Raw genomic sequence first — 12,464 nt, forward strand, 5'->3', positions numbered from 1 at the left:
TATTTATTATTTACTATTTTTTTAAAATTAAATCATTTTATAAATTTATTAGTTAAATTTTTTTTATTTTTTTTAAAGAATGTTAATGTTTGTTTATTAATTAGTAATATATAAAAAAAATATTATTATTAATTATAATTATTATCTCTTATATTAAATACTTATTAGTTTATTATCTTTCATATTTTAAACTAAATTATAAAATAGTTATTATTATTTATTTAAATAAAAAATTGTTTTTTTTACAGTATCTCTAGCAAATAAATAAAATGAAAGCCTTAAACAAATGATTCATTTTCATTAATTAATTTATGATTTTATTCTTATATATTTATTAATATTAATTATTGATAAATATTTATTTAATTATAGGAATTTAAATATAATAAATTATATATTTATAAAAATTATATAATCATATAGCATTATTATTTCTTTTTTAAAATATTTATATGATAATTAAATATATTTTTATTAGTTTAAATATAATTAATAATAAAAATTAAATAAGATAAATATTAAAATATTTTATTCTTTTTACTATTTTCTTATACCATCAACCAAATACAAAACACAAAATTATAAAATCTATATAATTTATACATATTTTATCATTCCAACCAAACACTAATAATATATATAATTTATACATCTTAATACCCTATACAATTTATACCTCTTTACAACTTATACTTATATAAATAGTATAATGTACTAAACGTCACCTTTAGGGATTATGGGCTTTATATTGGGCATTGAAGAGAGAAGGAAATAAAAAAAAAATATTGTGTAAAATTTTAATATTAAATAAATAAAAAATATTTAATTATTTTGAGGCTCGAAAAAGCTCGACAAGTCATCGAGCAAGTTTTATATGAGCTCGAGTTCGACTCGAATAATAAACGAGTTGACTCGAGCTTAACTCGAACTCGGTCAAAGTCGAGCTTTGACCGAGCAGCTTGCGAGCAGCTCACGAGCGGCTTGATTCGTTTGCGGCCCTAATTTACTGTAAACATTAATGCAAACTAAACAAAAACAAATAATATATAGTCATACAATTTATTTATTGAGAAAAATAAAATATTAGCACAATTTAAGAAAATACTATAATCTAAGTAGTGAGAATTGAAGGATAAATATTACTTATTTCACCAACAACTTTGGCATTTGTATCAGGAAAATATTGGTGACCTAAAGACGCCAAGACTTCTCCTTTTTTAGTCACTTGAATTGGGTAACTTAACAAGTGTCCAGGCAAATCAACCAACGCTTCATTACTCACATATAACTCCCAGTTCTTCATGGACAATTCTCTTAACTTTTCGACGCATTCTAACTTCTCTGGATGGAGATAAGTTTCGTCTAGCATGCCCGTGTGTTCATACCACAATGACATCCGAAAACCATGAATTTGTCCCCTTGCGGGCTCTTTGGTCGCCAATCGATAAGGTTGGTAGCCTCCCATTGCGATTTCCGAGTCTCTACCACCGTCCATTGATCTTTGATTTATGTTTGCTGATCCAATGATTATGTACTCGTCGTCCACTTAAACAAGACAAAATAATATTATTATGAAACAAATTTAAAACAAAGTTAGTCATGAGTTTTTCCTTACCTATCATCAATTTGGCATGAACATAGATCATGAACCTCCTAGATTGTTGAGCTCTAATGTAGTTGGTATCGGGATCAGGCGAATCCAAAGGGATGTACTCGTCTTTTTTCTTTGTCTCTCTATTGCCTAGACAAAAGAAAGTTAAGTAGTCCTTCGGGCTCGCGTCAAGTCCCTTGGCTTGAATCGCATGAGCTATGTCGGTGTACATCATGTTCATCGTTCTACTCTGCCAATCCAATATTGATTGAACACTCCCACTTTCGGGACACCCTTCAGGCCACATTGGCACCACTATGTACACCGAGAACCTCTCCCCCGCCTCGATTTTGCTGACGATCTTCAACGACAGTTCTTTTGGTATAAGGTGTAGCGCACCCACGTTAGCATCATTGATATCATTTGAATTCCATCCGAATGAGCTCCCGAGGAAATATTGATTCTCGATGTAGATAAAATTCTTTGCTCTACGAATCGCATTGATATACGCGTCTTGAATGCTCCTGTCTATGACACTGTCTTTCCCACTAACTAAACCGGCCTTAGCAGCATCTTCTGGATTTGTCGGGAAGCCAAATGCAGCCCCACCGTCGATCGATCTGAAAACTTGAACATGCCAAGTTTCATGATCGTTTGGATATGTAACCGGAGAAGGAGGAATTATTATGGTTTGGAGTTCTTTTAGTGGAATAAGCAAATTCTGATCATTCCCTTGTTTCATCCATCTTTGCTCGAAGTTAAAGAGAACATCCCAAGCTGCAGGACCTTCAATTCGAGAATGAATGTCATGCCATGGTTCCCTTGGCCCGCCTTTATTGATTGAAGATCCTTTAAAGTTAGGCTGGTGGAAATCGTTGTGATTCACGTTCCCCAACGTCCCGAAAAGCGAATGCAAAGGAGTGTCGTATCTCCCGTCGCAAAGATCAATCCCACCGACGAAGCTCACGATCCTCCGTCTATTAGAAGACACATTTGGCATTTCAGAATCAACTATCACGGTTTTCTGATGATGAGTGAACATGGTTGAGATCTCGATTTCTTGGATGATGCTTAGTCCATTATCGGGGTTACGTGGGCATAGGACGCAATGTACATGGGTATTATGGAAGAAGTTTTTGGTTTCTTCACTATGAGTCGCCATTAAACCGTCTCTTTTCAGAAAATCCACAGCAGTCCTATCCTCCCAAACGAGCATCAACACCCTTACACCTTCATCAGCCTTTTTCTTCAAAAGCTCGCCCAAAGTCATGTCACCTCCCCGTTTTGGCCTTTTAGGATCCCTAACCAAAGTAATGTCGGTAAAGACCGACCAACCAGTTATGTAAATCAAATGTTTGGCTTTCATTATGGCATCAAACACGTCTTCCCAACACCGACGTGGCTCGTAATACTTCCCACCGGCTAATGCGATTTTTGGAATGAAACCGTCGGGGATGTGGGCATCTTGATAAAGGGTGAGTTTACATTCGGTTCTTTTCGTGAAAAATGTATAAGGAACTCCCGGGTATTTCTCATTTATGATACCTCGGCCCCAGTTTCGCTCTTGAGTGACATCGAAATATTGAATCTTGACATTGATCTTGGAATGTCCTTCTATGGGTTGCTTGTCTTTGTCCAAGATTTCTAGCCATGCATCAATTTCTTCACCTTGTTGGAGTTGTTGGACCGGTAAATAAGCATTTCCGATGAGGATTGACTCGAGAGGGTCGTATTCTTCGATGGAGAATACCACATTGGATGTTTTATGGGCAGAATAGATGTGGAATGATTCATTCCATTGTGGATTTGAATCTTTATATTGCAAGAGCCTAGTCCTGCCAACTCGTGCTTCGTCTAGATATATTGTTGTGAAGAGCTTCGAACCCACAATCTATAGATCGAAACAAACACTAATATTAACAAAAAGATATTCGAGTTTGGTGAACTATAAACAAAATTTGGGTGAACTTAAAAAAATTACATGAAAATTATTAATATCTCATTTTCTATAAATTAGAGAAAAAAAAATTGTGAATTAAATTAAAAAAGTGTAAGAAATTAAGGGTTATGTCATTTTTGTCGGATGGACTAAGTCATAACATAAATCCGACTCTGAACAAAATGATGCTTCAAATTTATCTTACTACATTTCATTGTGTTAATGGTAGAGCGATTTAGTTTAATCGGTTTATATACCGAAATGAATAACCAGTCATTGATATCGGTTCAATTTGGGAAGTACTCTATTTTGTTTGTAATCTTAAACTACCTTTATTTTTGTTTGTGGGGTTTATCATATTTAAAGATTTTTTTATTCCTAAATAAAAATGTAATCCTTCTAATAAATCAAACATAAGTCTAATTAAAAATTATTAAAATATATAATTTAGTAAGTTAATTTGTGTACCACCTAACTTAATGTCATTATGTCATTGATCCACATATATACAAAAATAAATCACCCATACATATATATATATGACAAAAATAAACTAATAAAATCAATACAATACAATTATAATTATAATTATAATAATATATTGTTCTTCACGTCATAAACAAATAATTAAATAAGAAATAACAATAAAAAAATAATATGTTAGATTAACACTTAAAACTCTAAACGGGAAGGGTTGAGGACTTGGATCATTTTGGAACACAAATTTCTTATTGTATTGTCCCATACCTAATTTGATTCTCTTTTTCTGTTACCCACAAATTTATGCGATTCGTTTTCTTAAAAGAAAGGAAAAGGCCTAGAAAACAACTCCAAAACATATATTTCAGTATTCACATTGTCCATGTAAAATCTAAAATGTTTTATCTTCACAAAAACAGTGAATCTAATTACATATTCTCAATATATAAAGTTTACTGTAACAACATACAAAAACTAAGTATTAACACAAATCAAATCAACATCACAATGATATATTAACTAGATTCGAAACAAGAGATATAACAGTTTACCTTATTGATGACTTTGCGTATATAACTAATGTGGAGTTCATCGATCTCAATAACAGTAATGTGCATCGTCCCATGGAGCAGAATTTTATCATCCATTTCTAAGCCCATAAATTGTTCTCAACTGAATTCGTAAGTAGAATAAGTTTGGCCTCTGAAATTGCAAATAGAATGAGTTTAAACACCTTCTTCATGGGGATATATAAAGTACCCACCCCAGCCTTTTTTAATCCATTTAACTAGTATGTTTCTAGGCACTACTTGAGTATAATAATAATACTAATAATATAATGATGAATATGAGAAAAATGGATCAATATTATAAAATGTTTGTTGTTTGTTGAAAACCCACAAAAACTTGTTTTTAAGGTTAAATTTATAATAATGAGATGTGGATTAACAATTCAAGTATCTTCACAAATTGACCAGAAAAGTAGAGATTAGTAAAAAGTTAATGATGGATTATGAGAAGTATAAACTTTAATGATGGTTAAATGATTAAGTGTGTTTGCGGGGTTATATGCTTAATCTGCGGCGATTAGTTGCACTCCAAAAGAGAAGTAAAAAAAAATCTTGAAATTGTTATTTATGTTAATCTTTTGATGCTTTCTTTCAAATGTTCATGTTAAGTTGTGTATTTCTTTGTTTCTAATACGATAATTTGACTATTTTGAATTGTAATATATGATCTCAACCACAATTCTTAATATATAATTGAAGGAGTTTTAAAGTTAAAATATTGTGCAGTTTTTTTATTACATAATTTTTCTTCTTTCGAGAGCTATACCATGTTACATTTGTTGACTAAAACAACAAAGAAATAAAGTTAAAATTAATAAAAAGTAATTTAAAGTAAAGTAACAAAACATCTTAACACATCATAAAAAAGTATTATTATATTGTTATTTTCTTTTTAATTTAGTTATTATTATTTCAATTATTTATTTTTAAATTCTACAGTCCTAAATATTGCCACTATCTGATATATAGGTTTGTGGATTTTCTCAAATTTATATTCGAATAATATTACAGGAATGAGGAATATTCTTGACCAAATTAAACACGTAGCTTCCTCATCTCTTCCAATACGGATTTGTTTAATTAACCAATTAGTTAAGGCATAAATTAACATTAAAACTCTAACTAATTACTATTATTATTATTAGATTAATAATAAATTAGTAACATAATAATGTTGTGCCAGTTGATTGTTTGAACAGATGAAAATTGTCAACTGTATTTATGGTCAACAGATTTATTAAAGTCATTATGTAACAATTTTTATTGACCTAATTAACATGTCTCCAAACTAAAATTTGTTAACTATTATTATTTTTTGAGATGGAAAAATATATAAATAAAAGTAGTTTATTTAAGTACATAATAAGCGCCTGAAAACCTGTTGGAATTTGGTTAGATTTTACTCTAAGATAATTAATTTTTAGATTAACCATCAAAATTCATAACTTACCTCTTCTTAAATTTTAAGAGATGTAAGGAATTGAAAGGATAAATTTTATTTAAAAAAAATTAATTTAATTTATAATACTACATTTAATTAATGATCAACCTCTTCAATCAAAAAGTTGCCACTTTATTTTAAAAATCCAGAAAATATATTTATATGTATAAACATAATTTTATCAAAGATTTTTTTTGTTCGGTTTGATATTTGGTGATACTCGGGAAAGAACTCTCGTGATATACATCCGTATCAGTTAAAAACGGTCTTTAAAATTTTGACATTTTTTAAGAAAATTGAATTTTTAAGTTTATTTATACAATTATTTTTTCAAATTTTATACATATATTTAGATTTTACATTTGTAGTTTTAAAATATTAAATAAATGTCAATACCAACTAATATCGAAAATTATAAATAATGATACCTGAAATATAAATTTAAACAAGTTATATAGATTTAAAAATAAATCCAAACATACCTTAATAAAATATATATTTGTTTAAAATATTTTAAAGTTGTTTTTTATTTTTTATTTTTGATATTTTTTAAAATAATTTAGAGCCTTCAAAAGAAAAAAAAAATGCTAAAAAACCAAGCATTGGGTGTAGGCTGGACCAGGCACCAGGTGGACCGCAGGTCAAAGGAGAACAGTTCGGGAGCGTATTGGGTCGGATTGGACACGGTTTGAGTCAGGGTCAATGCGTTTCAGCCGATGGTCAACGCAGGGAAAGGCCTCTTTGGTTGCACGAGATCATTAAGAACTCAACGATGATGATCCATCATTCAACTGATTAAGGCTTAATATCAAACTAAAACTTATTATCCAAAAATTTAATTTTTGGTTTAAAAGCCTTAATTCACAAACTGAGTTTATGAAAAGCTTTCTTAATGTCAATAGAATCAAAACCAATCGATTAATATTAACTCGTTGTTGCGACTTTTGATTAAATTAAGAACTGAAATTTTTAAGCTTTTTCGATTTTTTGATTTGATGCAAAACAAACATTAAATCAATGAAGAATATTGGTTTGAAAATACTCTTAACATCAATTATAAGCACGATCTAAAAGTTTTTGGAATCACAATTTGTGAGTTAGAGACTAATAACATATATTCGATTTTTGAAAATGATAAAATATAATTTGGGGACTTTTATTTAGTTTAAACGAATCATATTTGTTTCAATAGAAAGTTCCTATCCTAATTCAAATCAAGAAATTGAATGATCACAAAGTATTGAAGAAGATATGAACTCAAATACATTAATTTTAATATTAATTCATGAATTACAACATAGTTAAAAGCGAGTACACTTTTGTTAAAACTTTTGGATGGATCAAATCAAGCCTAAAAGCTCTTTACAAAGTTTTAAAAAGAAATTTATAAGTTTGAAATTTTGAAAAAAAAATTAATGGTGGATGATGAAGGTGATTGAGTGATTCCATGTTCTTCGTTTTGCCCGGGGATCCTTTTTATAGCTATCTAAGGTCAGCTGATAGCTCAAGTGAGTTAAATTCGAAACAAAAGGCCATAATAGTCGGTTACTTCAGAGTTGAATTCATCATTCTGGACAAGTAAGACGAGCTAGGATCTAAGAGGAAATGATCACACAACTATTGTGATCATTTTCCTTTTTGAGTTATCTATTTTATTTGAGGAATGACCGAGATATGGATTGAACTTTTTTGAAAAAATCTGGACAGTTCTTACTCTTGTCGTGAGGAATAAAAAGAACCAAAGGCGAAACGTCGTCGAAACGACGTTTGGCATGGACGAACGGTCCGTCACCGTATGGCAACGCATATCCTTGTTTAGCTTGGGAGTTTTCTTGGGAGTTAGCCTTTTTGGCGTATGCTGACCTAAGCTTAAAAGCCTTATTTGATTGGGTCAAACAACACTATATTTTGATCGAATTTTCAAATTATAACTCTTTATTATGGGCAAATTGAGATTTCAGACCTTTTTTTTTTCTTGTTAAAATATTATAATTTGAGACTTATTATTATTAAAATTATACAAAATGATGTTTTATCTTACGGTTTTAAATGTTGATAATTTATCTTCGACATTTATACATAAATAAATAAAAGTTTCACAATAATTTAATTATTGAATTTTAGCGAAATGAGAGTTTTAATTATCAATTCTCTAAAATTCGATAGTGAAAACACTTCATTCGCTCTCATTGTTAAATTAGTAATATTAATATTTTATTTACTTATTTATAAATGCAATACTGATAATAAGTTAACAATGTTTGAACCGTTTCGACTGAACCTTGTATAATTTTAATAATAATAAATCTCAAATAGTGAATTGCGAAAGAAAATATTTGAAATCCCAATTAACTCCCACCAAGAAGTATTTTCACAATTTGTCCATTATTATATTTTGGTTTTATTAGTTTTATTTTGGTTGAAGTAATTAATAATAGATTTATGTTTTTCACTTTTCAAATAATACCTGCAATACTTTTTCTTTACTTAACTAAAATTGAATTTGAACAAAAAGAAAATAGTCTACAAATTTATAAAAATATTTCTAATTAAGTTATCTTTAGCAAAATTATCTTATCTGAATTAGAGTCTATATAAAATACATAAAAAATTGCGATTCAAAACTATTCATAGATATCTCACGTCTTACTTTATTAGCGACGGTAATATATTTGTCATTATAGATTTAGTTAATGACGGTAACAAATTGGTTGTTATTTTCATTAATAAAGGGTATAAACTATAGGTTAATAAAGACATAGTTAATTATTCCAATAACTTGCCATACAACATAGATTAATTAACAGAGATATAAAATTAAGAAGTGAGATTTGGTGGATAATAATCATCTTTTTTTCCGAGAACTTTAGCCTTTGTATCGGGAAAATTCTCGTGCCCTGGAATCTCGGTTACTTCTCCGTCCGTTGTCACTCCAATTGGGTAACTTAACAAGTGTCCCGGCAAGTCTTCATTCAATGTTTCATTGGCGTATAATTCCCAATACTTCTCCGATATCTTATTTAACTTTCTTATGCATTCAATATTTTCAGGATGGAGATAGGTTTCGTCCAACATGCCCGTGTGTTCATACCATAATGACATTCGAAAACCATGAATTTCTCCTCTTGCGGGCTCTTTCCCCGCCAACCGATAAGGTTGGTAGCCTCCCATTGCAATTTCCGAGTCCCTTCCACCATCCATTGACCTTTGGTTTATATTGGCGGATCCAATAATTATGTATTCATCGTCCACTAAAATAACACAAAATTAATTATATTATGAACTTAAAAAAAAGTATGAGATGACATGGCATTCACGTGGCATTTGCAGGTGGATGCCAAGTCATGCCATGTCATCTAAGTACTTTAACAACAAGATTATAGGGTTTAAGCCTCACCTATCATGCACTTGGCATGAACATAGATCATGAACCTCCTTGCTTGTTGAGCCCTAATGTAGTCCGTATCGGGCTCAGGCGATTCCGAGGGAATATACTCGTCTTCTTTCTTCGTCTCTCTATTCCCGAGACAAAAGAAAGTTAAGTAGTCCTTCGGGCTCGCGTCGATTCCCTTAGCTTGAATCGCCTGAGCTATGTCAGTGTACATCATTTGCATCGTCCTCCTTTGCCAATCCAATATTGCTTGAACACTCCCGCTCTCGGGAACCCCTTCTGGCCACATAGGCACCACCACGTACACCGAAAACCTCTCCTCCGCCTCGATTTTGCTAATGATCTTCAATGACAATTCTTTTGGTATGAGATGAAGAGCACCCACGTCCGCATCATTGATATCAGTTGAATTCCATCCGAATGAACTCCCGAGGAAATACTGATTCTCGATGTAGATAAAATTCTTCGCTCTGCGAATGGCATTGATATACGCATCTTGAATGCTCCTATCTATGATGTTGTCCTTCCCACTAACCAAACCTGATTTAGCCGCGTCCTCGGGGTTTTCCGGGAAACCAAACGCTGCCCCACCGTCGATCGACCTAAAAACTTGAACATGCCAAGTTTCATGATCGTTTGGATACGTGATTGGTGAAGGAGGGATTATCGTGTCTTCGAATTCTCTTAAAGGAATCAACAAATCCTTCTTCCCTTGTTTCTTCCATCTTTGTTCGAAGTTAAAGAGTACATCCCAAGCCGCGGGACCTTCAATTCGAGAATGAATGTCATGCCAAGGCTCCCTCGGCCCACCTTTCTCAATCGAAGATCCTTTAAAGTTAGGCTGGTGGAAATCGTCGTGATTGACACTCCCCAACGTCCCAAAAACCGAATGCAACGGAGTGTCGTATCTCCCATCGCAAAGATCAATCCCACCGACGAAGCTCACAATCCTCCGTTTATCAGACGAATTGTTTGGCATTTCCGCATCCACCATCACGGTTTTCTGATGATGAGTGAACATAGTCGATATCTCAATATCTTGAATAATGCTTCGTCCATCATCAGGGTTACGCGGGCATAAAACGCAATGCACTTGCGTGTCATGGAAGTAACTCTCCGTTTCTTCATCATGTGTCGCCATTAAACCATCTTTTTTTAATATTTTGACCGATGTTCTATCATCCCAAACCAGCATCAACACCCTTACACCTTGATCAGCTTTCATCTTCAAAAGCTCGCCTAAAGTCATGTCACCACCCTCTTTCGGCCTTCTAGGATCCCTAATCAAAGTAATTTCAGTATAAACCGACCAACCCGTTATGTAAATCAAATGTTTAGCATTCGTTATAGCGTCAAAAACATCTTCCCAACATCGATGTGGCTTGTAATACTTCCCACCCGCCAACGCAATTTTCGGAACAAAATCATCTGGAATGTGTGAATCTTGATAAAGGGTGAGTTTACATTCGGTTCTTTTCGAAAAGAATGTATAAGGAACACCCGGGTATTTCCCACTCAACACACCTCTACCCCAATTTCGTTCAAGATTGACATCGAAATATTGAATCTTGACATGAATCTTGGAATGCCCTTTGATGGGTTTCATGTCTTTATCCAAGATTTCTAACCATGTATCGATTTCAACTCCATTAAGGATTTGTTGAACAGGTAAGTAAGCTCTTCCGATGAGGATTGCATCGACAGGATTGTCTTCTTTGATTGAGAAAACAACGTTGGACGTCGTATGGGCGCAGTAAATGTGGAATGATTCGTTCCATTGTGGGTTTGATCGTGAATTTTCCAAAAGTCTGGTTCTTCCAACTCTTGCTTTTTCGAGATCTATTGTTGCGTAGAGCTTTGAAGCTGTGTCTTTGAATCCAACTGCTTCTTCTAGGTTTTCAACTATCTGTTATAGAGAAATTTTGAAAGTATTAGAGAATGAATTAAGTGGTTAGAAATTAAAGATTTTGGGAAAATAATGAATGCGAACCTTCAATAAAGACATTGTATAAATTTAACTATTTAAGCGTAAAAAAGAAAATTAATTAATCTTTGAGAGAATCTTAAAATTTTAAGAATTAACATAAAATTTTAACTTTCTTAGTTCAAATAACCATAGGTTATGATTAGCATGATAATGGGGGCAGATCTAACCGTAGAATGAATAGAATGCGTTTATCATTTCCCATTCTATTTCGATTTTTTTTTTATTATCATCCCGTCTTGTTTAGTTTCGGAGAATTCTTGAGGACACCATTTTACAATATTCTTTACAAAAACAAAAACAAATTGATAAAATTATATAAACATGTTTTTTAATATGATACAGTGTAATTTATAAAAAATTATATTATTATAAAAAAAAAACCTAAAACTCTTAAATAAATAAATTTATTAGTGATATTATAAATTTAATTATGTTCGGGACATAATTGGGGTGAGATCTAACTAGGGGTGAGATCTAACTAGACGGAAAACATAAATATATCTCCGGTCAACTACCAGTCAAATCGGAAAAAAAACGTTTTAATTGGGCAATTCGGACCAAATATCGCGGAATAGATTATAATTGTCATCCATAATGATAACAAGTACCTTACCCAAATTAGTGAAATATCCGGGTCCCCGAACTCCAATATTTATTTTACGAATGTGATTTTTATTTTACTTATCTTAAATTTCATTACAATATATCAACTCTAATAAAATACGAGCTTCCAACACGACTTGAATATGAAAAAAAAAATATATATATAATAACCTTGTGGAAGAATTTGCAAGCAGAACCAGTGTGAAGTTTATCGATTTCGAAAACAGTAACGTGCATCGTCCCGTGGAGAAGGATTTGAGCCATTTTTGTGTGAAAATAGAATGAGATGAAGATGAAAAGAGTTGAAGAAGAAGAAGCAAAATCATGGAATATGTATAGAAGGAGGAAGGAAGGCGAGATTTTGGGAGAGTAAGTTTAACTGGGGGCAAGTGCGTCTTGTTCCAGCTAATATAACTCCTCCACTAAGATAAAGCACCAATAGGCATTAACTGATTATATAAAT

The 12,464-nt window shown here is 32.0% G+C and overlaps 2 protein-coding genes across 2 annotated transcripts; both read right to left on the reverse strand.

Annotated features, from left to right (window-relative positions):
* Positions 1-1,111: 1,111 nt before the first annotated feature.
* Positions 1,112-4,657, reverse strand: LOC124942360 (phospholipase D alpha 1-like). Its single transcript, XM_047482846.1, has 3 exons — positions 4,562-4,657; positions 1,616-3,482; positions 1,112-1,545 (listed from the first exon to the last, which is right to left on the reverse strand). Exons 1-3 carry the CDS (start codon positions 4,655-4,657, stop codon positions 1,112-1,114), a joined length of 2,397 nt encoding a protein of 798 aa, XP_047338802.1.
* Positions 4,658-8,837: 4,180 nt separating this feature from the next.
* LOC124943125 (phospholipase D alpha 1-like) lies at positions 8,838-12,265 on the reverse strand. Its single transcript, XM_047483681.1, has 3 exons — positions 12,173-12,265; positions 9,418-11,317; positions 8,838-9,271 (listed from the first exon to the last, which is right to left on the reverse strand). Exons 1-3 carry the CDS (start codon positions 12,263-12,265, stop codon positions 8,838-8,840), a joined length of 2,427 nt encoding a protein of 808 aa, XP_047339637.1.
* Positions 12,266-12,464: the final 199 nt, after the last annotated feature.

This window comes from Impatiens glandulifera, chromosome 6 (assembly GCF_907164915.1).
Source record: "Impatiens glandulifera chromosome 6, dImpGla2.1, whole genome shotgun sequence".
Lineage (NCBI taxonomy): Eukaryota > Viridiplantae > Streptophyta > Magnoliopsida > Ericales > Balsaminaceae > Impatiens > Impatiens glandulifera.

Coding starts and splice junctions, on each gene's coding strand:
- LOC124942360 (XM_047482846.1), bottom strand. CDS start 4,657: ATGGATGATAAAATTCTGCTCCATGGGACGATGCACATTACTGTTATT. Junction 3,483..4,561: donor TACGCAAAGTCATCAATAAG/GTAAACTGTTAT, acceptor TTCGATCTATAG/ATTGTGGGTTCGAAGCTCTT. Junction 1,546..1,615: donor TCATGCCAAATTGATGATAG/GTAAGGAAAAAC, acceptor GTCTTGTTTAAG/TGGACGACGAGTACATAATC.
- LOC124943125 (XM_047483681.1), bottom strand. CDS start 12,265: ATGGCTCAAATCCTTCTCCACGGGACGATGCACGTTACTGTTTTCGAA. Junction 11,318..12,172: donor CTTGCAAATTCTTCCACAAG/GTTATTATATAT, acceptor TCTCTATAACAG/ATAGTTGAAAACCTAGAAGA. Junction 9,272..9,417: donor TCATGCCAAGTGCATGATAG/GTGAGGCTTAAA, acceptor GTGTTATTTTAG/TGGACGATGAATACATAATT.